A 27,204-nucleotide genomic window follows, 5' to 3' on the forward strand; every position below is an offset into this window, starting at 1 on the left:
GGTGGAGAGGTTATTCTATAGTTTACAATCATAAAATTAATTATCCGTTTCCTTTTATGTTTAGATCCTTTTTCTCTTGTCTAAGAACAGCCCAACAGTGTGTGTGTGTGTGTGTGTGTGTGTTTCTCTCTCTTTTTTTTGCTCAAATCTTAACTATACGTTTGCGGTGTGTGTGTGTGTGTGTGTGTATATGTATGCATAGTTATTTTATCACTATCATTCGTAATGTTTTGCCGACTTTGTGGTTAGCTAATTGGGGTTGGGGGAGGGAGGGAGGGATTGTTGCACGACAGCAAATGAACACAAAATACACTTACGCACACACAATACGGGGGTGGGGGGGAAACAGTACAAAGGAAGGCGGACATTTGGGAGAGCGCAAAGGGAGCTAATGATCTAAACATCTAAAGAGAAGGAGAGAGAGAGACAGAGACAGTGGAGTGGAATGAAGAGAATGGGACTGGGATTGGGAACCCACGAGTTGCAGGAGCAGCAGCAGCAGCAGGTCTGCTTCTGTCTCTCAATGGGTGCATAAAGGGGTGTGAGGTGGGGGAAGTGTAACAAACAAATTTCATTTGTAATTTCGTCCAATCTTTTGCTTCAGGCTTAAGTAAATGTCAAATTAAATGTACAATTTTCGATCTCCCACTCAAATTCTTCTCTTCGCTCTCTTCGCTCCTCTTCGCGTTTGCTGCTAATTCTAACTGCACTAACAGTGGGCGTGCGCATGTGTCTGTGTCTGTGTGTGTGTTCTTCTAGCTTGCTCCCTCGCTCTCTGTGCTTACACTTTCTCTCTGCTGCTGCTGCTGCTGTTTTACTTTTTACAATTTCTCTTTCTCAGTCGTGTGTGTGTGTGTGTGTTGGTGTTGGTGTGCATCCCGTTACGATAACGGTATCGCTTACATACGATCCTGCTGGTCTCAGTAGTAGCCTGGATTACCACCACCCGCAGCGCTGCCACCGCCACCGCCACCGCCGCTGGCCGCATAATGCTCGCTCGCATAGTACAGCGCCCGCTGCTGCGCCGCTCGCTGCTGCGCCACTTCCTGCGCCGCCAAATGCGCTTGCTGATGCGCTCGCTGCGCCGCCTCCTGTGCCGCCTGCTGCTGGTGATGATGATGTTGTTGCTGCTGTTGCTGCTGTTGCTGCTGCTGCTGTTGCTGTTGCTGCTGCGACTGCAGTGGCGGCGGCAGCGCCGTCGGCTGGTAGTGATGTCGCGGCGATGCCTGCTGATGCGTCGTTGTTAGCGCCAGCGGCAGCGGCAGCTGCTGGGCATGCGGATGCGAGTGCTGATGTGTGAGCGGGAGCGGTAGCGGCAGCGCGTGCGGATGCGTGTGCGCCGGCGGCACGGGCGGATGGTGGCGTCGATAGCCGTAGCCGTAGACCAGGCTCAGCGGGCTGAGGGGATTGACTGCCGCTGCTGATGCTGCTGCTGGAGGCGCCGTCGCTGCTGCCGTCAGATGTCGTAGACCCGACGACGACGCCTGCAGTCACAACTAATCTTCGTCGCTGAGCGCCTCGTACTTGGACGACAGCAGAGGCTTCGGCTCGCTGGCCGCTGCTGCTGCTGCCGCGGCCGCCGCAGCGGCCGATGAGACGCTGGCACCGAGGGAGCCGCCTCCCTGTCCGCCGACACCGCCACCGCCCCCCGGGCCGCCCACGCCACCGGGTCCGAGGCCGGCTCCGCCGCCGCCCACCACTAGACTGACGCCCCCGCCCGCGCCCCCAAGCTCGCTCAGGGCGTGCGCCGCCTTGGCTTTGGCGCTCAGGTGGCTGGGCGGCGCTGGCTGGTGCGCCAGCTGCATGGCCTGCGGCGGCGGTGGCAGCCCGCCCGCAGCGCTGGGCACGGTCAATGCGCTGAACGGGTAGGTGTAGGTGCTGGCCGCAAAGGCCGGCGGCGGCGGATGGTACGCCGACGGGTGGTGGCTGTTGGAGCCAGCGCCGCCCGAGCGGCGTCCGCTGCCATCGACCACCTCGTACTGGTTGGGCGTCTTCCGGGACACGCTGATCTCATGCGATGGCGGCGGCTGCTGCTGCTGCTGGGCATCCTTGCTGCGTTGCTGCTGCTGCTGCTGCTGGTGCTCCAAGGCTGCCGCGTGGGCCATGTGTGCGGCGTGCGCTGCTGCGGCCGCATGCGACTGGGCCACCAGATCGCCGGGATCATCGTCCGAGCGCACCTCCACGATGCGGTTCTTGGCATAGATGTCGTCGCGCATCACCTCCGCGATGCGATTCTTCACGTAGTTGTCGATGGTCGTCACCGAGCCGCCGGCACCGCCGCCGCCCGGCACACGCTGATCGGGTGGCGGCGGAACGCCCACGCGCCCCACCACCGACCCGGGCCCGGGCAGGAAGTAGTGGCCGGGCTCCACGCCGGCAGCGGCCACCACAGCCGCCTGATGGAGCATCAGCTCGTGGGCGTACTTGCGGGGACTGACCGCCTGCGGCATGCGGATAATGTTGCGTCCATCCTCGGGCGTGTTGGCCCTGCCGCCAGGCGGACCACCGGCTGAGCCTGGACCCACACTGGGTGCCCCGCTAACGGGCATGCCCTGCTGCTGCTGCTGCTGCTGTTGCTGGTGGTGTTGCTGCTGCTGCTGCTGCTGCTGTTGGTGCTGCTGCTGCTGCTGCTGCTGGTGGTGATGCTGCTGCTGCTGCTGTTGCTGCTGCGCCTGATGCTTCGCCTCCTCGGCCTTGTGCTGCATGCGTCGGTTCTGCTTCCAGCGATCTGGCGGCAGCATCGCCTGCGGCGGACCCTCCATGTAGGTCATAAAGGGCGGCGTGGGTCGCATGTGCGGATTGGAGACGTAATCGTTGGTGATGATCGAATCGGTCAGCTCCCCGAAGGTGATGCTCTTCGTGTGTATCTGCTGTGGGCTGGGCGCCGGTCCAGGGCCCTGCGCCTGGGATGTGGGCGTGTGCGGCTGTCCGCGCATCGATCCATGAACGGATCTCGACTGACTCGACTGCTGCTGCTGCTGCTGCTGCGGCGGAGGACCCTGCTGCTGTTGCTGCTGCTGTTGGATCGCTGCGGTGGCTGCGGCAGCTGCTGCCGAGAGTCGCTCCTGATCCAGGTCTATGTTGATGACATTCGGCGACTGGGAGTTCGCCTTGCCATTGTTCTCCGCTGCCAGCTCCAGCGGCTGGCGATGGTATTGCTGTGGGTTGGGCAGAAGAAGTTGCTGTTAGTTCGGGACCAAGTTTCTCCCTGAACTTTCAATTGATTTCAGCTGTGGGTGGACTTACGAATGAGGGGCGTGGAAACTCGCGACCCGTGGCCCCGGTGGCGTCATTGGTGCGACTTATCTCGTGCTTGATGATGGCATCGATCAGGCTCTGGGCACTCAGCTGTCCGGGCGTGTCCTCTGTCGGCTGGCTGGCATGTGGCGGCGGACGATAGTATCTGCAAATGATCGAAAAGAATGCAAATCAGCAAAGGGATTAACAGAGCTCTGCCCCTCGGTGGTGCTTACTCTCTCTCCCGATCGGGTATGGATCGTGGTGGCCCTGTCTCGGGCACTGGCGCTCGTATGTAATGTCCCGGCGGTGGCGGGCCCCCGGGTCCGGGTGCACTGACCACACCGCTGGCGAATATGCGATCCCGCTCCATGCGGCGCTCCCGCTCCTCGGCCACCACGCGACGTTCCCTGTCCTGCTCGCGGCGCTCCCGCTCGCGCTCCCGCTCTCGCTCTCGTTCGCGCTCCCGTTCACGCTCTCGCTCGCGCTCCCGTTCGCGCTCGCGCTCGCGGTCCCGCTCGCGATGCATTCGCTCCTGGTTCTGCAGCAGCTCCCGGTCCCGCTCGATGGCGTGATTGTGCTGCTGCAGCTGCTGCCGCTGGTCGCGCGCACTGCGCTGCAGGTGCATGGCCGCAGCGGCATTCAGGTGGTGCTGGCGATACTGCTGCTGCTGGACCAGCTGCTGCTGGTGCACAGCCACCACTGCGGCCATTTGCTGATGGTGCATGGCCAGCTCGCGGTAGCGCATGTCGTGATGTGCCGCTGGCGGCACCTGCGACACGGCCACAGCATGTGGCGGCGGTGCCGGTGGTCCGGCATGCGGATTACCCGGACCAGGTGGCCCTCCACCGCCGCCCGGCTGCGAGGAGCCCGGCGACTTGTCGCCCTTCTGCGAGGGCACCGGCAGCTGCGGCTGCTGCACGGCCACATCCACGAACGAGGCCAGCGCATCGTGGCCAGCTGGCGGAGAGAGAGAGATTGGATTGGATTGGATTAGTGGCTGCTGGCGATGATCTGCTGCGTGGAGCTCACCTGGCGGATACTGATACGGCGTCACGATGTGCATGCGCGGCGGTGCAGCGGGCGATGGGGGCTTGGAGCCCGTGTTGTGGCGCTGTATGACGCCCTGACGCTGCGGCGGCGGCGTGCGATGCGGACTGGGAGTGCTGTGTGAAGAGAGAGAGAGAGAGAGAGAGAGAGATTGGAGACAGAGTTCCTCCAGCCTGCGCGGCACACACTCACCTGTTGGCATGATCGGCTGGGGAGGCGCGACTCGAGTACTCGGGCCTGCCGCGCGGCGTTGGCTCCTTGTCGTAGGCAAAGCCGCCGCTGCTGCTGCCCACGCTGTTGCGCGGCGACGGCGACTCCTTGTCCTTGTCGCTGGCACTGCCGCGGGACACATTGCGCTGCTGCTGCTGGCCCTGCATCTGCTGCGAGGTGATGTAGTCGTGCATCACGATCTGCCGCGAGCTCAGCACCGGGGCCTGCTCCACGACGCTGCCGAAGGGTGAGCGCGCATAGGGCGAGCCCACGCTGACGCCGTAGCCCTGCGGCGGTGGCGCCTGCGGCGAGGACTGCTGCGGCGGTGGCGGCAGCTGCCCGGGCCCGGGCACGGGCACGGGCCCACCCGGCCCAGAGCCGGGCCCCGCCTGTGCGGGACTGTGGCGCTGCGAGCTCTTGTAGAAGTCGTACGCCCGCTTGCTCTCCAGATGATGCTGCGGCAGATGCAGCGGCGTGCCCTGCGTGATGGAGCCGTGCTTGCCGCTGTCCGGCGGACACACCACGCCCGGCGGCGTCTGGCGCACCATGCTCTCGAATTTGGGGCTGAGCATCGAGGAGGAGGTCGCCGCGTGCACAATTATCTGCTGCTGGGCGCTGTTTGCCGGCGTTCCGTGCGTGATCGAGCCGCTCTTCACCAGCAACTGCTGCTGCTGCTGCTGCTGCTGCTGGGAGGGGGAGGCGTGCGAGGGGTGCGACGGGTGCGCTGGGTGGTGCGACGGATGGGGCGGTCCGTGTGGCCCATGCTGGGTATGCGCTGGATGCAAGTGATGCGCCTGCTGCGGACTCAGCTTGGGCTGCACCTTCGAGGACACGCGACCGCTGGTCAGCGGCTGGGCCTGATGCTGCGGCTGGGCTGGCGGCGGCGGCTGGCTGGAGCGCGGCGGCATCTGTCCCTGGCCGATGGAGATGGGCACAGGTACGGGTACGGGCTGGACGTAGATGGAGCTGCCCGTGCCGGGCCCAGTGCCGGCCAGCGGTCCCACGCCGAGGCCGCCCGTTACCTTGAGCGGGCCGTGCGGCTGCTGGTACATGTAGGAGCCGGCCGTGGCCAGGCTGGGCACGGAGACGGCCTCGCCGCGGTACATGGCCGTGGAGCGGACAATGTGCTTCATGGTGCTGGACATGGAGGGCGGCGGCACGAGGTGACGCTCCGAGCCAGCGCCGGGACCACCAGAGCCACCCGATCCGCCAGGTCCCGTGTGGGGCGAGTGACCGTCCCTGTCCCTGTCCCTGTCCCGGTCCCGGTCCCTGGGCGTCTTCTTGATGCTCAGATCGAGTGTTTGCGGCTCCGAATCGGACACCTGCTGGCTCGGCGGCGGCACTCCCCGCTGCGGATGGGTGGGTGGCGGCCCGTGGCTGGTCGGCACATTGTAGATGATCGTCTCGGGTGGCGGCGGTGCCGAGTGGCTGGACTTGGGCCCGGCACCCAGGCCGCTCTTCACGACGGGCGTAATGGTGGCCTTGTCCCCGACACTGGCGCCCACAGCGCTGGCCGCGGGATGGCCTATAAGTCCGGGATGTGTCAGCGGACCAACTCCACCGACGACGCCCCCCAAATGGCCAGAGTTCACGACGGAAAGGGTGGCCAGATTGCCGCCGCTGCTGCTGTTGCTGCTGGTGCTGTTGGTGCTGTTGCCGTAGCCGCTGCTGCTGCTGCTCGAGGATGAGGGCGGCGGCACAGCCGCTGGACGCGACGGCAGCTTCTGCACGGAGGTGCCATGTGGCAGGCCGCTAGGCGGCAGCGAGCCAGGGACCGCCTGCTGCTGCTGCTGCTGTTGCTTGAGTAGAGCGGCGTTCCCATCCTGTCGGTATTCCCGGACAATTGTCAACTCCTTGCGCTCCAAATTGTTTGGATGCTGCGAGGGTGGAGGCTGCTGCTGCTGCTGCTGAGAGGATTGCTGCTGCTGCTGGCTGGTTGGCATACCTCCAGCTGTGGCGGATTGCTGCTGCTGCTGCTGCTGCTGCTGCTGCGAGGATTGCTTGCGTTCTGGCACCTTCTTCAGCGATCGTTCTATCACGGAGAAGACACAATCCTGCACATTGTTGACTGCCTCGCGGCGCATGCTGATGGGTCCGTTCATGGGTGGCGGCTGTGGCTGTTGCTGCTGCTGCTGCTGCTGTCCGCCCACTGCCATGCCGGGAGCCATGCCGGGCGGCACTCCTCCCATTACCACGCCCAGTCCCCCGGCAGCATTTGGTGGCTGCAGTCCGCCCACGTTGTTGCTGCCATGACCGTGTCCATGTCCGTGGCCGTGCCCATGGCTGTGCCCATGCCCATGGCCGTGGGCATGCGGATGTCCGTGTCCGTGGCCGTGTCCGTGTACATGTCCGTGTCCGTGTCCGTGGGCATGGGCCGCATTGAACAGCACCTTGGGGCTCTGCCGATTGGCCGGCGAGTTCTCATTCTCCTCGTCAGCCGTCTCCGTGGCCGAGGAGTCGTACTCCTCGCTGGTCTTCTGCTTCTTGGGCGCCTGTCCGGCTGCCGGTGGCAGCAGCCGCTCATTGTCCGCTCCCGATGACTTGGAGCTCATGCGCGTGGGTGTTATGATGAGCGGCAGCTCGGCCATGCCGCGCATCCCCACCGACGAGGGTTTCTGTTGCTGGTGAAGTAGTTGCTGCTGCTGCTGCTGTTGCTGTTGCTGCCGCAGATGCATGAGCTGCTGCTGCTCCTGCTGGTGTGAATCCTGCAGCTGCTGGGGCACTGGTGGCGGTGGCTGTGGCAACTGTATACCCAACTGATGCTGCTGTTGCTGCTTGCTCAGGGTCAGTGGCTTATGTCGCTGCAGATTCTCGGGACTCTCCACGGAGGCGGTGTCCGAGCCGCCAGGCTCCCGCTCGTCGCAGGACGAGGTGCTGACATCTGTCTCGTCGCCGCCGCTGCCCCCACCGCCGGCAGCGTCCGTGAGATTCAGCTGGGGATCGAGCTTACGGCGTATGCGCATGAGGCAGGCGGAGCAGCAGCGCGTGGCATGCGGCGGTATCTGGAACTCGGCCATCACGGGATCACGCACCTCGGGCGCCAGCTCGAACAGACGCGACGGTATGTTGCGCAGCCGCTGGGCCCGATCCTTGGGATTGGGGCACGTGGACAACGGGCAGTTCGGGTAGCGATTCCGCACCGATTTGCACTGGCAGCTGTTGCACACCCGCGCGCCCGCCGGTATCGACTCGTCCGGGATGCCATACTGCTGGCCGCGTCCCTTCTTCAGTGGACGCGTCCTTGGACAAGCCTCCGCCTTGCACACAAAACAGTTGGCCAGTTTATCTGCAGAAAGGGAGAGAGGAGAGAGGAGAGAGAGAGAAGAGGGTAAGCAAAAGTTATGCAAACACATTAAAAAATGCGATTTAATTAAAGGCAAATGGTCAGAAGAGGAGAGCTCGAGGTGGAGTGGCAGTGGCAGTTGCAGGGGGAGGGGCACTGGGAGTGGGAGAGATGCTTTCATTAAGCCACTTAACAAATAATGAGCAGCAGCAGGCACCGGCAGCAGGCAGCCAATTGAATATTTTAAAACGCTCGCCCAAAGCAGGAGGGAGGAATGAGATGGGAAGCGGAACATGGAGTCACATGGGGATGAATAAATGGCTAAGCGAATAGATGGAAGTGAAAGCTAAGAGTCGATTGCAGACACCAAATTTTGTGGCTTCGAGGAGAGCAATCAGATTTCATTATAACTAAGCGCAGAAGTTGCAAACCCCAAAGCAAAGTGGAAGAGAGAACAATGGCAAGAGCGCAGCAAATGGTAAACAACTGTAATATGCGGAAAGAGAGCGAGAGCGAGAGCGAGAGTGAAACAAATGGGAAAACAGAACAGAATATCAGCTGTGGATCAGAGAGCAAGGGAATTTGACAAGAGAAGAAAACCAATATTGGAATATTATTTCCAGGCTAACATTTGACATTTCATAACAGAAAATCAATCAAATTGCGCTTAAATTTCAATTGGTAGAAAGTGAAAGGAAAGTGTAATATTTTGATGTTAACTTAGAGCCGAGAGTAGATAAGGATATAAGGATAACGATATTCCTCCTTCGAGGCTTCTCAATTTATGTTCAATTATTCGAGGATGGCCAACCATCAGCCATCAGAGTGGCGGGAATCTTCTATCTTGACTGAGTGCCAAGCAGATTTGTGTTTGTCTTAGTTTTTGTTTTTGCCATTTTACTCGTAATAATTTTACAATTTTAATGATTTGCAAATAAAGCAACGAGACGGGAGGGAGGATGAGAACAATTGTGGCATTTAAGGAAAATCAATGTAATTAAAAGGGCACTTTGGGGAGGGAATGGGATTGGGAATGGGAATTGAAAATGCGAATGGAAATGGAAGGAAGACTCTGACTATAAGTAAAATCAATCAGCGTTTCAAAATGTCAGAGATACAACGATGAATGCTGACCAAACAGAGAGACAGACAGAGAGAGAGGGAGAGAGACAGCCACTCCCTGCCATTTCTGCTGCCTACTCCCCTCCCCCTACTTACACTTCCACTTCCACTCATTCCACTCATTGCGTGGCTCGCGAATCTCAGCGGAATATGAAAATACATCAAAGTAGCCAAGTCCCACCCCAGCGCTAGCGCCAGTGCTCTCTCTCGCTCTCTCTTTCACTGTGTACCCCTGCCCACCCCCACCGCACGTTGACCAAGCAGCAAGCGAAAAATAAACGCAAGTAAAAATGCTTTTTGAGCGTTAAAATTTTAATAAGCCACTCATTTTAATTTTGATTGTTGCGCTGATCGGGGAGCGGAGAGTGGGCCAAAGTAAAGGGGGAAGACCTCACTCGAAAAACGATTGCAATTTGGCGAAAAAGAAAACGACCAGTTGGCAGCCCTGGCATGGCAGAGGAGACAGTAACAGAGAGAGAGAGAGAGTTGGCAACTGTTTTTATGGCGAAAGAGGAGCAGAAGGAGCAGGGAGCAGCAGCCTCAATCCAATTGCAATTACGAGTCTACGAGTCGAGTATAGATTGCAAATTAAATACAAAAATCACAAAATAAATATTTAATATTAATAACAGTAACAGCAACACAACCGAAAAGAGATCAACAAAATAAAGAGTTTAACAAAAACCAAAATGAAAGCAACAAAATGTAAATGTAAGCAATCGAATTTGGGCAGAAGTTAGCACAATACGACTGGTGGATACCCTCTAGAAAACACACACAAACAGTGCCTGGAGGAGTCTCTAACAGGAGATGCACTGAGGAGGGGGAATGGCAGGAATAATCCAAACAGACATATACGACCATCGATAGCGATGACTGTGCCCAATGTACCCAATGCAGGGTATTCAAATTAAAATAATATTCGTAATAAAAATGAATTGAAATGCCAGGGACAGGACATCATTCGCATCAGCATGCAGCTGGCCCACCCGGACTGCAACAGGAGACTGGAAACACCAAATAAATTAATTAATAAAAAAGGCAATGGCTATTGGTCGCTTGATTGGGCTGTCATTGGGGAGCGCGCGGAGCGAGCTGGGCTGGCGGTTCAGTGGTTCAGGTGCGGGTTCCGGTTTCGGGCTTTCGCTTCGGCCAGAGGGCAGAAGGACCTCGTTTTCGTTTTCTTTTTTATGTTTATTATTTAATTTTGATTTAAAAATATTCTGTAAATATTTCATGCACTTTGGAGATGGCCGAGCAGCAAAAAACAAAACAAAAACAGGACACAACTGGACAGAGCGCGGTGCGCGCAGTGCTTCAGTTTTGGGTTCTGTTTTGGTGTCTTTTCTTGAGAGAGAGAGGGTTCTGCCGTTGCCTGTTTGTTGGGAGGTTTACTAGTAGTAATTAACGCATATTAATGGGCATTTGTGTTAATTAATTGTGACCTACAACAGCAACAGCCCCACCCCCCACCAGCAATCCTTGGGGGCATCCACCACAGTCTGGCCACCTCCCGCCACTCGCTACTTATTTGAGCGCGGGGGCTACCACCAACCTGCCATTTAAAGGCAATTCAATCAAATAATAACACAAAAAAAAACGAAAACAAGCAAAAATTGTGATATAAATTTCAGCTTTTCCGCTTTTTCGTTTTCTGCTTTTTGTTGACCAGAAGCAGGACCAGGACCAGCATCGTCATCATCGGCTTGAATCTCTTTGCATTTCGATCAATTTTATTAATAATTCAATCAGTCAAAAAATTATTTGAAACGCCCCCAAAGGAAAACAAAAAAGTTTTCCTCAACTGGCGATGCTGACAGAAGCAGCGACATAGTGGGGGCAGAGTCGCAGTGACAGTGGCGGTGGCAGCGAATGCGCTTGGTCTTGGTCTTGGGTTGCCTTCCTGCTGGTTAGGTTACTTTTCCTTGATTTCTTCTTTGATTTGTGCGGTGTAAGGAGACAGGGAACAGGGAAAAAGATGAAACGCAGCCGGGTAAAAAGTCGTCACAAGTCGAACGTGGAACGTGGGAATGTGGGAACATGGGAAACGTGGTGGAACACTGCGCTATTTGCACAGCAAATGCAAAGAAAAATCCCCAAGAAGCAGTCAGCCCTAGAACTCTTACGACTAAAAGATGACCATTAATTGGATTGTTATAAACAATATGTTCAATAGGTGGATAGATGTTACATATAACAAGCATAAGAAACATTTCTTTTCAATTGTGAATGCAATAAGAAGATTTTCTCAGCTATAATTATTAACATATTGGATATTAGTCAGAATTCTCCAACTGTTACAATCTGTAATAAGCCAAATACCCAAACAAGTGCGAGGTATGCCCGTAAAAAGGAGAGAAAGGAGGGAGAGGAAAAAAAATCAAAAACCAAAAGTAAATCAAAACGACAAACAAAACAAAACGAAACGCGACGCGACGCCACGCGACGCATACCCCACTGTCTCTCTCCCACTCTCTCTCTCTCTCTCTCTCTCTCTTTCTGCACTCTCTGCCTGTCTTCTCCGTTCCGGACTCACGCTCTGCCCCCGGCCACCCTCCCCCACAAAATGAAATAATTCCATTAGTACAATTTCTTTTGCAAGTACAAAGAGTAAATATTGAGGCGGTCTATGCGTGGCGTGGCGCTGGAAATGGAGAAGGTATCAGGGGAGTGGGAAAGCAAATGCTCATGTGTGTGTGTGGCTATCTTCTTGCTGTTCCTCTCTGACCCAATAAATAATACTCCTTCAATTATAGTTGACCGAGAGACCAGACCACCTCCATCAGTTGCATCCTTCTGCTGCGCATTTGCATTTGTTTGGGAAAATAATCCTAGTTGTACGCCGGGATTGTAATGCTCGCAATTGTGCAATTAAATTTCGGACCATTTGGTAAATAGTTTTGGCACCCGACAAATATCAACAGACAGAAATTAACCTGGACTCGCTCTTCACTGCTCGGTGGCTGTGGCCACTGCCACTTCCACTCCTTCGCACTCCCCGAGGAATCTCTGCTGCAGCAGCACAAAATTTCTGCACAAGTTACCAAAAATTTATTTAACTTTCAATTAGACAATTGAAAGCAACAGCAACAAAAGGAGCAACAACAACAGCAGCAGCAGGAAGGAAGGAGATTGTGGAGGGTTGGGCAATGGGGTTGCAGTTCCACTGCTGGTTCATTCTCAGTTGAACTGGTTCGGGTTCAAGAGCAGTGGAATCGCTTTCAAGAGAGCTACGATCGGAACCGTTAAAAGAATCTTCTCGTTTAAGATAATATTATCTCAGAATATCGAATCTCTGGCAAAGCTAGTATCCATTCATTAAACAATTCTCCCAGGCAACTACCTGATCACTTGTAAATTGGAACTAGTTCTATCAGGAACTATAACTAAACCTAACTAAAAATTCAAAACAGGCATGCCCTCGGTGGCACTCTCTCTCTCTATCTCCCACATTTCCCACATGCCGCGTGGTATGAGTATCCCACTCAATTCCATTGGCACACACAACAAACCGCTAAAAAGGAAAACGAAAAGCGGAAATTCAATCAAATCTGCCATAAAACAACATTCAATTTAGAGATAACGGGATACAAAAAGGAACAGGGAGCGAGAGCGAGAGAGAACGAAACGATTGGCGTGCGGCCAATTAAAAAATATACGCGAGACTGTACGTACACACAAAAGTACGACGCAGCAGGAGCAGGAGCTGGAGCAGGAGCTGGAGCGGTAGCAGCAGCAGCAACAGCACTGGACGTAGGACGAAGGACAACCGCTAATTAGCACCATGGGGAATTTGTTGTTGGCAGAGAAGAACTTGCGTAAGCGAAAGCAGTGCCCGCTAGCAGCGGCAGCGGTAGCGGCAGCAACCCACAGAAGATGCTGCCAACTTGTGCAAACATCAAAGAGCAAGCGAATTCAGACGGAGAGATGGCAGCAGCAGGCAGCAGGCAGCAAGCAGCATGTGATTGAGAGGGCGGACGGGAGGGAGCGAAGAATGGATGGAAATGGCTGGGAATTATGGTACGAGTATGCATAAATGACATCCATGACACACACAGACACACACACACGCACGGTGCAAGCTCAACAAAGAGACAGGGAGAGCGAGAGAGAATGGGCAAGAGCAAAAGAAGCTGGTGCTGGTGAGCGTTCATATAATTGTAAATACAGTTAATATGAACACGCCAGAGCGTCGTCGCCCAGCGACAACAGCGGAAAACGCTTTGCTTTGCCACTTTTAATTTACGAAATGGTGTTGATTTAACGGCAAAGGCAGCGGCAGCGGCAGCAGCAACGACAGCAGCAGCAGGACTCCAGGGTGTAAACCTGAGAGCGGACAGCGGACCACCACCATCGTTCCCCGTTCAGCGTGGGAGCCCAACACAAAAGAAAATTGAAGAAACAAAAAAAAAACACACCAAACCAAAAACCAAAAAAGAAACAAAAATTATATTTCGGGCAATTGCGGCCGTCATTTCACTGACTTTTTCGGTTTCATCTTTCACTCGATTGTGGAAGGCCCAGGCACCCACCCTCGGCCCCACCATTATGCTCATGGGATGGATGTGTGCAGGGTATGCCGTGTGTTCAGGTTGGAATATGCGAGACAGAGCGAAGAGCGAGAACTACAGTGAGAGAGAACACCGTTTTATGCGAGCATCGAAACGGAAGAATAATGAGAATAATGGAGATCTACAGGTATGATCTTTGAATTAGAAATCTTGTTGTATCACAATTTATATCCCTAATCATTTCGATCGTTAGAGTATTCTGACCAGTTAAGGTGAAAGAGTATTCCACAAGTCCCGCTATTTGTGTATGAAATGTGTGTCTGTCTGTCTGTCTGTTTGACGTTGTGTTCATACACAAACTCTTCTGTTTTTTTTTGGGAAACGATTTTCACTGATTAATAAAAGTTACACACACACAGCCAGAGCGAAAGACAGACAGAGAGACAGGAGAAGGAATACAAACTGTACGCCAGCGATAATCAAAAGGGTGTGCAATTTTAATTGAGCAATTTAATTACATATGCAAGCAAAAGCCAAGCCGCAGCAAAGCAGACCAAGGAGAGATGGCAGAAAGAGCGAAGCATCGCAGAAAGAGAGCCAAGTCATGGCGCGTAGAGTGAGCAGGGGGGGTGGCCGGAACACACATAATTAGCAAGCAAGCAAAAGCCTCTTCTTGCTCTCTTTCTCTCTCTCGCTCGCTATGTGTGGGCGTGCGTGCGTGTGTGTGTGTTGACTCTTTGGCTTCTGATTTGCTGCTTTCTAGGCTCATTTTGTTAGTGTTTTATCTCGTCGCTCCTTGCACCCCTTGTCCTACTGTAGGGCCGCAGTCATTTTCGACAGTTTAAGTTTGTAATTAGTTTGTCGGCACCCTTGGCTCTTGCGCTTTGTCTCTCTCTCTCTGTCGCTTTCTGATATGCCTCGTGGAATCATCAAGTGGCCGCACATATTCCACGGCAGAGACACAATGAATATAATTTACGAAAAATAAAAACAACTTTTGATCTGCAGCACAGCCCAGTTCGATCTTGAATTTTGAAACATATTTCAGTAAAAATAAAAATGAAAATGATTAGCAAAAAGGATGGACGGGTAGTCGTATTCTCGCACAGGAAAAATCTATTCAGTCAGTTCCATCAAAAGCTTTGCAACAATTACACACGCGATGAATAAGCGATTCCCTTTCAATTGTGACAATTGTAAGCCACAGACAGAGAGAGAGCAGCGTCCGTGTCCCTCTGTCCGTGTCCACTCCTGAGAAATTGAGTGTTAATATTCTCTCTGTGGACATCATTCCGCATCCCCCCCACATGGCAACAGCCATGCCCACTGACCGTCCGTTTCGATGGCTGGCAATTAGAAAAACGCGCTTTCCGAGGGGCTCTTCTATGGCACTAAAGTTGACACATTGATCGGTGGGTGGGCTGAGAGAGAGAGAGAGAGAGAGACCTCCTGTGAGGAATGGCAATGGGCAATGGGAATGGGAATGGGCACCCAAATATTTTTGTTGGTATGAACTGATAGATTGGATTGGAAATTGTTGCTGGTTCTGTGCGTGGCTCTGCCCCGTTTGCTTCTCTCCGTGTTTTGAGGGGTAGAAGGAGTACCGCTGGTCCAGTGTCCACTGTCCGTGTCCTGTGTCCGTGTCCTGTGTCCGTGTACGTATTCGGACTGTTCGAAAAGCTTACAAATCGTGAAATGCGAGTGAGTAATTATGATTTACTAATTAGCAAACAGACACCCGGATACGGACATCCACACACACACATACACACACAACCACACTGGACACGGGCGAGGGAGGACACGGACACGGACACGGACAAGCAAACGGACGCGGACGCGGACACGGGAGGGGCTGTGGATAAAGGGATACGATTGCATAGTCGGTGGCGTAGGCATAGGCGGGACTGTGAATTGGCGGACTAATGCGATGGACAAACAAGCGAATGCACGGACTACACGGAGAGAGCCGTGGAAGAGCCTGAGACCCATGGAAATCGGACATCGGACACTGAAACCCGGACACCGGACAAAAGTCTATTAATTAGCTGCACCAACAAGCGGAGGCTGTGAGTGGACCAGCAGCCCAGGCATCCCTTGCGATACACTCCCCCTTCCCCCCGTTCCACCCCATCCATCGCGTGTGTTCGTGTAACGGGGATTTGCTCATCAAATTCGCTAATTGTTTTTGTTTCTGCTTTAGCTTTTGTACCTGCCGCACACTCCACTCCCCACACACACTCTCTCACCCACTCCAAACATTTTTCGGGGCACGGGGTAAGCGCGAGTACAGTCCAAACAATTAGCGTAATTTCAATTTTGTTCAAAATTTCATAAACGCGGCTCGGTCTCCCCTTCTCGAACGCCAACCAAAACACAAGCTCCAAAGTGACAGCGCCAGCGCCACCCACTTACCGCCCGCCTCTTGCCACACAGAGAGTAGAGAGGAACAGAGAGGCAGAGGCAGAGGCAGAGGCGGAGAGCCTTTGGTGCATTGCGGACAGTTAAGCCGCTTGCAGCGCCGTTGCATACTTTGGTGCGCTTTTTGACAGCCTCCGAAAAAAGGAATGCCATCAAATTGGCTCTCTCCCTCTCCTACTTCGTTTACTTTCCATCAGCATAATGCAGCATCAAAGGCGTGAAGAGTGCAGCGCTAGGTAATGGGCATGCTAGAGAGAGCGGCATGAGGCAGGAGCAGCAGCAAGTGAGCAAAGTTTCATTTAGCTATCACGTTATTCAGCCATCACTTAAAATCCAATAAACAAATTAATAAACAAGCAAAAACAACACCAAAACACACACACACACAGAGAGAGAGAGAGAGAGAGAGAGAGAGAGAGTGTCAAGCCCGTTTAATTGCCGCAAGTGGAGTAAGAGAGAGAGAGAGAGAGAGGGGCGGGCAAGGTGCAGCACGTGGACCACACCACACCACACTCTACTCCCTCAGCTTATAATGAAGCTTTCAAATTTACTTTTTGGCGCTCGCTTTTCTCTCTCTCTCTCTTTCTCTCTCTCTCTCTCCCTCTTTCTCTCTCTCCTTGGTTGCGCTTTTCGCTTGCCGTTACACGTTTTGCTATGATTTTGTTTGTTTAGTCATTGGTTTTGCTCTTTGCTTTTTGCCTTTTGCTTTTTTTGCGGCACAAACACCAAAAAGAATTTTTAACTAACGAAAAAAGGTCTCTCCGGCGTTTCCACCTGCTAAATGCCGAAAGGGGCGTGTCGGATTAGTGGGGGGGCGGCAAACCCATTTGCTTGCCGAAATGTTTACGGGCCACTTGTCCCTTGATTACAGCAGTGATACATATATCTATGAATACAGGTAAACGTCTCCGAATTCTGTTCAAAAATAATGCAAATATCTGCCCCAATGGAATCGCTTGTGCTGCATTTCGAGTGACGAAGCTCTAACTTTAAATGCAGTCGCAGAATGATGTTGATTTAATTGAAGTTTAAGTTGAAGTTGAAGCTTGAGGCTTGAGTTTGCACTTTGCACGCCAAAAGTTCGTTTGAAGTTTCACACACAGAGAAGCAGCAGCCTCTGGGCTTGCTTTTCTTGCAGTGTACAAATGTTGCCCTTGCCCTTTATCCCCTCGTGTGTCCTCTCCGCAATGTGCTCTGCTTGTGTCTGTATCTGTATCTGCATCTGCATCTGCATCTGTGTGTGTGTGTGTGTGTGTTCCGTGTATCTGTGGCTGATGCTCTTCTTTGTTTTCCATTTTTTGTTCTTCCTGGTTTTTCCTGTTGTTTTCGGTGTGCGTTTGGTTTATTAATGTTGACCGTCAATTATGTTTTAATTGTCATAAAAGGTTTGTCCCTTTTGACTCTTCCTCCCCCTCTCTCTCTCTCTCTCTCTCTCTCTCTCTCTCTCTGTCGCTGTCTCCACACATGCAGAGAAGAGCGGGGAAAGCGGAGTGAGACACATATGCACACAATAAATCCAGTTGGGATAAGCTTCAGCCCGACACAAGTGCAGGGGCGAGAGAGAGAGAGAGCAGAAGTTGCTTGTCATCATGGCCAAAAGCACTCCCCACCTCCCTCACCACCCAAAGAACAACAGCAACGGTAAATCCTGTGCATGTGTCGTCTGTGCATGGGAAAAGCCTTCCACTTCCACTGCCACTTCCTTCCTTCCTCTTTCACTTGACAGTTGTGTCTGTGTCTGTTTCCTGGCTTCCTCCTCTGGTTTCCCCGCTTCGATTTGGTTTGGTTTTACAGTTGTCAGGCAATTTGCACATCAACTTATACTGCAAAGATCAGCACAAAGTCTACCAGCACAGAGCGTGAGGGGGAGCGAGTGAGCGAGAGGTGGAGAGAACTCTCCACAGCAGACAGTGTGCTCTTTTTTCGTTCGACCTTTCATTAATCAAATTGAATTCCATGTAGCACTGAGAGCACAAGCCCAAAAGGCAGAGGTGACACAAAGTTTCGCATTAAATCAAATTCGATAGTTATCGATATCGATATCGATGACAGATATGCAACCATGTGGCTGGCATTACAGGCTAAACCCCGATCGATACACCTTGAATCGCTGATGGCATCGTGGCCGTAAGAATGGCTAATGATGGGCGGCAACAATTATACAAAAAATACAGAAAACAAACTCCAGCGAAGAATACACACACAGACACACACACGCACACACAGAGAGGGAGAGAGAGAGAGAGTCAGTGCTTGGGCGTACAGGATGCTGGACAGGGGGATTAATGCAGCGTTTAAAACGTTGCCCAGATTGACGACGTCAATCTCCTTCCGCACCATCCTCCCCTCCCCCTCCCCCACCCACCTCTCTCTCTCTCGCTGTATGTCCTGGTTGGTATTTTCTCCTTTTTTTTTACCATTTGCCGTTGTGCTGCCAATTTATGAAATTTATTTTTGCCTACGTTGTGATTATTTATTCAAAAAGTTGGCCTCGACCCCAGCGTCTGGTGCAGGGAGGACCCGAACTCCGGTTGTAATTGCAATTGTTGTCAGTGTGGCATGTGGCAGGTGGCAGGTGGCAGTGTGGCAGTGTGGCTGGTGCCTGGTGGGGCATGCATGCTAAATAAATTAATAACACAATTTATGCATGACGCACATTTATAATTACATTTGGAAATAATTTAATTAAAATTGTTAACGCTTGATTGAAGTTAAATCGAATTGGACAAGACAGACAGACAGGGACAGAGAGACAGAGACAGAGAGAGACAGAGAGAGAGAGAGAGAGAGGTGTACTCTGTAGCTGGTCGGTCCTTGGGCCAACTTAATTAAATTAGCCTATCAATAAAGGACATAATACTCGTCAAAAGCCAACATACTGACCAATTTCCATGCCACAACAGCCATCCATCCATCCGGTCATATCGGACTAAAGGAATCTATGGGACAAATGTCACTTCTTGCCTGGAGGCGGGTGCTGAGGTTGTACAAATAAACCGATTCGCTGTAGCGGTAATTAAAAGCCAACCAAATGACCAAATAAGCCACAAACACACACACAAAAAGTGGAAGGAAAAACAGGTGAATCGAGTTTGTATGCTGATTGAAATCTTAGAGAAATAGTTGCGATGCAGTTGCTACCCTGTACAGGCAGATGCACCCCCATTGGGCATGGGAAACGTGAACTGAGAGCAAGGAACTGCTCATGGGAGCACACATCATGCCCTCGCGTTACGTGCTCCAGGGTATGTGCATGGCAGGGTGAACGCTAATAGCCGATTGAGAGTTCGAAGGCAGGACAAGTAGATAAGGCAGCAAGCAAAGTACACACACGCAGCCATAAGCAGGAGTAAGCGGTAAATCAACAAGAGAACACACACACACACACACAGGCACATGCTACGTGTGTAAATATGTTTGCGTATTGGTTATGCCCACAAATCAATTAAGTCGATTGAGAGGCAACCAATTTTCGGCACACTCACACAGCAGCAGCAGCAGCAGCACAAGGAATGGCAGAGCGAAGGGCGAAAGCTAGAAAGAGTTGGTTAAGCGCTCAAGACGAGACATCGGGCATCAAAAGAACCGCGCGCCAAATGTATGATGGCCAAGCACATGGCCAAAGCCAGGCAAAGCCTTCGCCTTACCCTCGAATGTGGGCAACACTTTTTGACTTTTGGCTGTGGCTGCGGCTGCTGGCTGCTGGCTGGTAATCTTGGATATTTGTTAATTTGCTAAAAATGCCACACTCGCAGACAAAACCGAATCCGAATCAAAATCCCAAACACAAACCAATTAAACGGACCGACAACAACAACAACAACAACAGCGAACGCTGCCAGCCGACCGCACAAAACGAAGCCGAAGCCGAAGTCGCACAGCAAAAGCACAGCCGAAGCCGAAGTCCAAGCACCCGAATGCAGCAGCTGAGCTGCCGCCCGGCTATAAATAACCGAGATGTGCCGCGAGGCGACATCAGTCCTGACCGGGTTGCACACTTGACGGGTCGTCGCCGGGGTGGTTGTCGTCCTTTATCGCATCATTTGATGCTTTTGCTGGCTGCGGCTGCTTGTTGCTTCCTGCGTCTTGCTTGTCCTTCGACTCGAAGGCTATTCGGCGGCATACTTGGGATCTATTTTTGTTGAGTGCACACACACAGCACATTTGTTGCTGGTTTCTTTTGCGAACATGTTTACGAATTGGCTAACGGGCAGCAGTGGCCAAGCGCCTCGGGGCATTGGCATCGGCATCGGCGTCACAGCGCCACCACAGTTGGCCGCTCCACTCTCCGGCGGTGGCGGAGGAATTATGAGCACTCCGCCGGATGTCATCCTGGAAGTGGGTCCCGCGCCGAGCAGCGTGCGCTTTGTGGCCCACGCTCTGGTGCTGGGCATGCACAGCGGATACCTTCGCTCGGCCATCCGTATGGATGAGAGTGCCGCTGCCGCAGCAGGAGTCGCCTCCAGCAGCAGCAGCGGCGTCGGGTCCAACGCACAGGGAGCCGCGGGCGAGCTGCTGCTCTACTTGGGCAATGTGACGGCGGAGCAGTTTGCGCCGCTGCTCACGTACATGTACACGGGCTATCTGGACTTGAACGTGGACAACATCTTCGCCGTGCTGCTGGCCACCCACGTGCTGCACATGCCGCGTGCCCTGGAGATCTGTCGGTGGGTTGCCTGCGCTCCGCCCAGCCCCTGGGCCCCTGGTTCCCCCCTCAACTTGTGTCTCTGTCTCTGTGTGTTTTGTTTTCTTGTAGCTCCTTTTTGGCCCGCGCCCAGACCGAGGGCTACCTGAATGGCAGCGGCAATCCACCGCCACAACTGTGTCCGACGGCGCCTGCCAGCGCCAAGATCATTCGGCCCATACCCAGCAAGGCGACGCTCCCAAATTTTGGCTTTCTGCCCGTGCCCCTGCCACTGGCGCCGCCTCCACCACCCCCAGCAGCAGCAGCAGCAGCAGCGGCTGCAGCGGCGGTGCCTACGCCTGGCTATGCGGGCGCCGCTTCCTTGCTGCACGTGGAGCCAGAGTATCCCGGACTGAATGTGTCTGTGGATGAGGAGGAGGAGGAGGATGTGGAGGTGTTCATCGACAGCAACACGGTCACCGACAACGAGAACGAGGACATGGAGACGGAGGACTGCAATGTGTCTGTCGTCAGCTCAATGGCCAGCAGCAGTGCGGGCAGCCTCAACATCGAGCGGCTGGATGCAAAGCCAACGACACCCACACCCACACCCACACCCAACCCAACACCAACGCCCACACCCAAGCCGCAGGCAGCTCCAAGCAGAACCAAGAAAGAACCAGCAGCGGCAGCCACTGCCCCGCCCAGGGGCTCCCGCTCCGCGGCGAGCGGCAAAGGCAGCGGCAAGGCTGGCAGGAGAAACACTGCGAGCGGACTCCAGGTGGCCAAGGCCCCGGTGCCGGCTGCCCAGCTGGAGACAGCCACGGCGGCGATGCCCTCGAAGTTCATCATTGACGTGGCCAGCTGCGATGGACCCGTGCGCTTTCGTCGCATCCTGAACACCGCCTACGGCCACAAGCCGGAGGGCCTGGACGCCAGCACGGAGCAGTGCGAGCAGCAGCGGACACAGCAGAGCGTCAGCTATTCGTTTCATCAGCAAATGGCCAGAGCCATTAGCAGCCAGCAGCGGCAGCAGTTCCATCAGCAGCAGCAGCAGCAGCAGGAGGAGAGCGAGAACAGTGGCGATGCCACAGGAGGAGCCGCACCAGCGAATAGTCGAAAGCAGGCGAATGCAGGAGCTGCCGCGACTGCCAGCAGCAGCAGCAGCATCGGAGCAGCAGCAGGACCTCAAGCCCACAGCCAGGAGCTGTATGTTTGCGTCTACTGCAAGCACACGTTCAAGTCGCAATATTGCTACCAGAAGCACGCCAAGCGGCATCTCAATCCGCTGAGCCTGGCCAGTGCCGAGAAGAAGCTGGTGGCCAGCGCTGATCATGGTCTCGCGGCCATGGAATCCAGCAGCTCTGGGCAGGACAGCAGTCAGCCGCAGGAAGCCACAGCAACAGCAGCAGCCGGAGGAGCAGCAGCAGCAGCGGCAGGAGGAGGAGCAGGAGCAGCGGCATCGACAGCTGCCACAACAAGCGCTTTGATGCGTCGCGAGGTGCGACCCTTGGACATGAATGTCCAGTATTATCCCTGCAAGACATGCGGCAGCAAGTTCCCCAGCTACTATTTTGTGCACAAGCATCGCAAGATGTGCCATGCCGATGAGATTGAAGCGGCAGCAGCAGCGGCAGCCACCAGCACGAGCACCGCTTCAGGAGGAGCAGCACCAGCAACAGGCACTGGAAACTCCTCTAAGAGAGAGACAACGCTGGAACCAGCAGAGGATCAACAGCAGCAGCAGCCACAGCCACAGCCGTAAGGCTTCACTCAACGAATCTTCTTGTGGCACAAATCAAAAGCAACGAAATCTACGAATTTACGAACAAAAACAACACTCAAAAACACACACAAACAAACGAGACTGTACACACACACACCACACACACACCACACACATCGCTGAATGTTTTTTTTTGTGTCGCTCTAGAATTTGAATTCAATAAAAGCAAAATACTATTAATAATCATCCCAAAACAGATGAAAAGCGAAATAAGCAAATGGCAGAGATGAGCGGTTATCGTTAATCGATCATCAAATGCTACAATCGATCAACCAAAGAGCCAAAAGCTGTCCACACAGTCCACCATTGGTGACCATCAGTGAATGTAAATCAATTCGAGTGCAAAATGTAACAAAATTAATCAAAACGTTTATAAATTGCAATCAGGGAAGGGTCTCGCAGGGTTTAATGAATGTATCGATTATAAATCGTTATCGATCGATAAACATTTTACTGTCTAATCGCAGAGTGGAGTCGCACTTCAAAGCCTTGAAAACCGCTGCAGAATCGATTGATCAGCAAAGATCTGAACGAAAAGTTCTTCAATGCAAAGCGAGTTATGGATTATATCTGACATGCATAATCCCTGTGGACACGATTGATGAAATCAGTGGTGATTATTTTCCCCGGCCCCACACCACTCAGATCCACTTGGTCAGCCAGAGGGAGGCTCCCTCCTCCTGACTCTCGCCATGAATGGCCGCGATGGGAGGGGGTTGGATTCGTGGGTGGGTTGGCAGTTGGGTTGAGCAAACAATCCTTGCCGCAATTTAATAATTAAATTAAATCACTTGCATAATAAAAAAGACGTTTATGGGGGGGGCAACAAAAAAATGTAATTTAATTGAGTTTAATTAACTCGCCAGGGAGACGTCGACAGCCAACAAGGCCGCAAAGATGATGATGAAGATGGTGAAGGCAGCACACGGTGGGTGGCTGGGTGGGTTGGGTGGGTTTGGGTGGGCTTGGGTTGGTGCAAACAAAACCGCAAGCGACCGAAAACGTGAGAGACAAGCAGCATCTCCATCTGCACCAGTTCCTCCCCCGCTGTTAACTCGTTGGACCAGGACCTGGACTTGAGGCAATTCCGAGCCAAGGCTCTCATTTTTTTGTTCGCTCTTTTTTTGATAAAATATTTATCGAGAACGCAAACAGAAATGGAGACAGGACTGTGACTGAGGGAAGCGACAAATTTGATTGAAGAGAGCAGAAGGGCAGGACGGGGCAGGGCAGCGGCGAGTGGCTTTTGATTAAACAGAACAAAAAAGGAGACAGCGCAATGCAGTTGTCAATGAGGGAAAATGCATTTTTGATGCAATGAACGAAGGAGCCAGGCAAAGGACACACTCGGCCATAACGGACGCTCCTTTCGAAAAGGCAAGGACAGAGGCATAAAAGCTGCACGCAGCTTTAAGCGCGCTTTCAAAGAGCTTTCGATTGGAGGATTACAAGCTTTGGCAAGCGTAAGCAAGCTTTATGCAGGACAAGACTGTACCCGGAAAAGCTCTCGCGCTAAAAGCTCACCGACTGCCATCGAATAAAGACTGTTATAAGCATCTTCAAAGCTTTAAAAGTTTGTTTTTGAAAGCTCCAAAGCTGTACACTGGCAGAAACCTGGCAGCATGTAGGCAACAGAATGGCTACGAAGCTCTGGGACACTTTGAGAGAACTCAGAACTTCATCGGGCAGCGACTTGCAGCAGAAACTCGAGCCCCGAGCCCATGGATAGATTCGTAAATTTCTGATAAATGAAATATAAATCGCTTTGGCACTCACCTTTGCCATCCAGAGCTAGGCCATCCATGTTGTTGGACGTTATGTTATTCCCGCTGCCATCGGCCATCGATCCGGCTGCCGAAACTGTGGACGTGGTCGATGTGGTGAGTGCACCGCCCGCCGGCGAAGTGGACATGATGGAGGAGACGGCGGAGATGAGCAAAGCGGCAGTCGAGGTGGCAGCTGCGCCCGTTGAAGCATTAACCAGCGAACCAGCTGTGGGCATCGATCCAGCCGACGAGGACGAGGACGAGGAGGAGGAGGAGGATGCCGACGATGAGGATGGCAGCTTGCTGATGTCCTTGGCATTCGCATTGGCATTCGCCTTGATGTTGTTGCTGTTGCTGTTGCCATGCGGATGATGCACCTCGTTGGCCGTCAGCTCGCTGTAACGCTTTCGCTTGGAATCACTGAAATCACACAGGGGGACAGAAGGGGGACAGAAGGGGGAATTGGCATTCAGCTACAGTCGCAGGACACCACTCCGCTCTCTCGCGACTCACCTGACATCGGTGAGCAGATCGTTGCCGGCGCCCAGGCCCTCCACCTGGGCGGCCTTCAGCTTCTGGCCCAGATAATTGCCCGCCGTGGTGGCCGTCGTCAATGTGGGCACGCCCACGCCCACGCCCACGGCCGCATGCTGCTCCGCTGGGGCTGTCGAGCTGGGCGGCAGGGCAAAGCCAACGCTGCCGGCGGCTGCTGCTGTCGCTGCGGGCGCATGCTTGACGCCGATTTTATCGCCGCCCGTCGCATTCGTCGCCGCACCGCCAGGCGCTCCAGCTGCGGCTACAGCTCCACTTGTAGCTGCCGCATCTTCGCTGCTGCTGCCGACCACGGCGGAGGAGGAGGAGGAGGAAGTCTTCACGTTGGCCATCACTACGCTCTGGTAGCCGGGCTTAAAGCCATTTAATGTCACGCCCACAGTGGGTGCTGCTGCAGCTGCAGCGGTGGCTCCTGCTGTGGCGGCTGCTCCTGCTGCCGCTGCTCCTGCTCCTGCTCCAGCAGTGTTGGCGCGTTCTCCGCTTGCTGCAGAAGTTAAAAAGTGATTAATAATCGTTGGCAATCGCTTCAACGACTGGCTGCCATACGCACCATTGTAGGCCTCTGGCTTGGCCGCCTTCTGGCCGCCCGCCTTTGTCTGCGCATCGGAGACAGCTTCCGCCTTCGCCTTGGACGAGGCGGCAGCCACCGTGGCCGCCGCTGCAGCCTCTGCCTTGCTCTTGGTTGTGCTTGCAGTCGCTGCTGCTGCTGCTGCTGCTGCCTCCACAGCTGCCCCAGAAGTGGCTCCCTTTGCGGGCTTCGCTGCTGTCGCTGCTGCTGTTGCTGCTGATGTTGCGGAGGAGGAGGAGGAGGAGTTGGTGGCTGAAGTTGTGGATGTGGCAGCTGCCGCTGCCGTTGCCGCTGCTGGTGCACCTTCCGTGGCTGCTTTGGCTTTGGCCTCACTGCTGCTGGTGGAACTGCTGCTGCTGCTGCTGCCCGTTGAGATCTCTGATGCGGCGGTGGCTCCTGCTGCTCCTGCTGCTGCTTTCTTCTCGCTGCTCCCGCTGGTGGCCTTCACGGCCAGCTCTGCCTTTTCGGCTGCCGCCAGTGCTGCTGCTGCCGCCGCTGATGTTGAGGGCATCGCCGTAGTGGCAGCTGCTGCAGCAGCGGCAGCGGCGGAGGCGGCGGCGGCGGCCGCCTTGGCCACCTTCTCGCTGACGACAGTCGCCTCGACAGCCTTCGTGACGGCGCTGGCCTTCTCGGCGGCACTTTCGGCCGCCTTGGCCGCATCGGCGGCGGCCTTCTCCGCGACACGTTCCCGCTCGGCGGCCCGCTCGGCCCGCTCGCGCTCCGCAATGGCCGAGGAGCGGCCGCCGGACTTCTGCTGCTGCTCGCGCTGCAGCCGCGTGGTGACGCCCGTCGTCAGCGAGTCGATGATGCACTGGGGCTGGGCGGCCTGGGCCTTGGCCGGGTTGCGGGAGCTGCGCGTGCGCTGGCGGGACTTGCGCAGGAGCTGCTTGTAGTTCTCCTGCTTCTTGCTGAGGTAGTAGTAGCGGACGCAGTCCTGCGGGGACTTGCGGTCGAGGCTGGCGGCTATCACGCCGAAGTTCTTCGGGTGCTGCAGATACTTCTCCTTGAAGGTCTCCTTCTCGCCCGCCGTCCACAGGTTGACGGCGTTGTGCTGCTTGTACACGGTGGACATGTCCTCGATGAGGCCGTTCTCGTTGTGGTACGCGCAGTGGCGCTGCCGGGCGTCGTGCATGAGCGGCGGTATGACCGCGTACGAGCGCATCTTCTTGTCCTCGAGCGCCTGCTCCTGCAGCCCGTCCATGATCTCCTCGAGGTCCGCCTCCGACTTGATGCGCGAGCCCACGCGATTGAAGCGCTCCTTGTCCTCCCGCTGCTTGCGCAGCTCCGTGAACACCTTCTCGAAGAACTCGCGGTTCTTGGCCTCGCGCGCCTTGCGCTTGGCGCTCGCCTCCGCCCGCTCGCAGCGCCGCTGCCAGTCCGCCTGATCCTTGGCGTACTTGTCGACCAGCGTCTGCTGGTGCTGGCACCGCTCCGCCTTGATCTTGCGTATGTGCTGCAGCAGCGGCGTCTTCACGTGGCTGTGGTGGTGCTTTATCAGCAATGCCAGCGACTCCACATCCAGCGGTTGGTTGTACAGCGGCATGTAGGGCTCCTCCAGCTGCTGCTGCTGCTGCTCCTGCTGCTGCTCCTCCTGCTGCTGCTGCTGCTGCGGATCCCCGCAGCCAGCGGCACGCTGCAACATGGAATGTCGATCCAGGGCCGTCGCTCGGTTCGCCGCGTAAATCTTTTCGGCCAGCATTTGGCTGCGCATCGACAGATCCACCACCTCCAGCTCCACGCTCTTGTTGTTGTCCTTGTTGCTGCTGCTGCTGCTGCTGTTGTTGTTGTTGTTGGCGGCTGCTGCTGCTGCTGCTGCTGTTGTTGCTGTTGTTTGAGCTTTCTTCTGCTTGGCATGCGCCGCCCACTCCATGAGCGTCTTCTCCTTCTTCCGCAGCGACTCCATGCCCGTCTCCGCGGACTTGATCTCGTTGTCCACCTTTTGGATCTGCATCAGCAAATCCTCCTTGGCGGTGGTCCGGCCACGCTCATCGACCGCACTGTCGCTGGGCAGCGTCGGCGAGATGGCCTCCACCTGAAAGAGAGAAGGGATTCGGTTAGTTGTTGGACTGCTTGC

General features: G+C 54.6%; 2 protein-coding genes across 2 annotated transcripts in view; one reads left to right on the plus strand and one right to left on the minus strand.

Moving 5' to 3' along the window:
- Positions 1–1,054: 1,054 nt before the first annotated feature.
- The window catches only part of LOC117903146, a 41,565-nt gene continuing 15,415 nt past the window's right edge, over positions 1,055–27,204 (minus strand). The window contains 9 exon segments of the mRNA XM_034814985.1: positions 1,055–3,225; positions 3,227–3,403; positions 3,474–4,197; positions 4,270–4,403; positions 4,480–7,161; positions 7,270–7,783; positions 24,021–24,430; positions 24,524–25,046; positions 25,113–27,162. Coding sequence (XP_034670876.1) covers positions 1,497–3,225; positions 3,227–3,403; positions 3,474–4,197; positions 4,270–4,403; positions 4,480–7,161; positions 7,270–7,783; positions 24,021–24,430; positions 24,524–25,046; positions 25,113–27,162 — 8,943 coding nt within the window. The 3' untranslated portion in view covers positions 1,055–1,496.
- LOC117903111 (AF4/FMR2 family member lilli) lies at positions 19,689–22,315 on the plus strand. The gene is made up of 2 exons (XM_034814937.1): positions 19,689–20,501; positions 20,591–22,315. The coding sequence occupies exons 1-2, from the start codon at positions 20,023–20,025 to the stop codon at positions 22,221–22,223; spliced, it is 2,112 nt and encodes a 703-aa protein (XP_034670828.1). The 5' UTR covers positions 19,689–20,022; the 3' UTR covers positions 22,224–22,315.

Source organism: Drosophila subobscura, chromosome A (genome assembly GCF_008121235.1).
Source record: "Drosophila subobscura isolate 14011-0131.10 chromosome A, UCBerk_Dsub_1.0, whole genome shotgun sequence".
Lineage (NCBI taxonomy): Eukaryota > Metazoa > Arthropoda > Insecta > Diptera > Drosophilidae > Drosophila > Drosophila subobscura.

Coding starts and splice junctions, on each gene's coding strand:
- LOC117903111 (XM_034814937.1), top strand. CDS start 20,023: ATGTTTACGAATTGGCTAACGGGCAGCAGTGGCCAAGCGCCTCGGGGC. Junction 20,502..20,590: donor CGTGCCCTGGAGATCTGTCG/GTGGGTTGCCTG, acceptor GTTTTCTTGTAG/CTCCTTTTTGGCCCGCGCCC.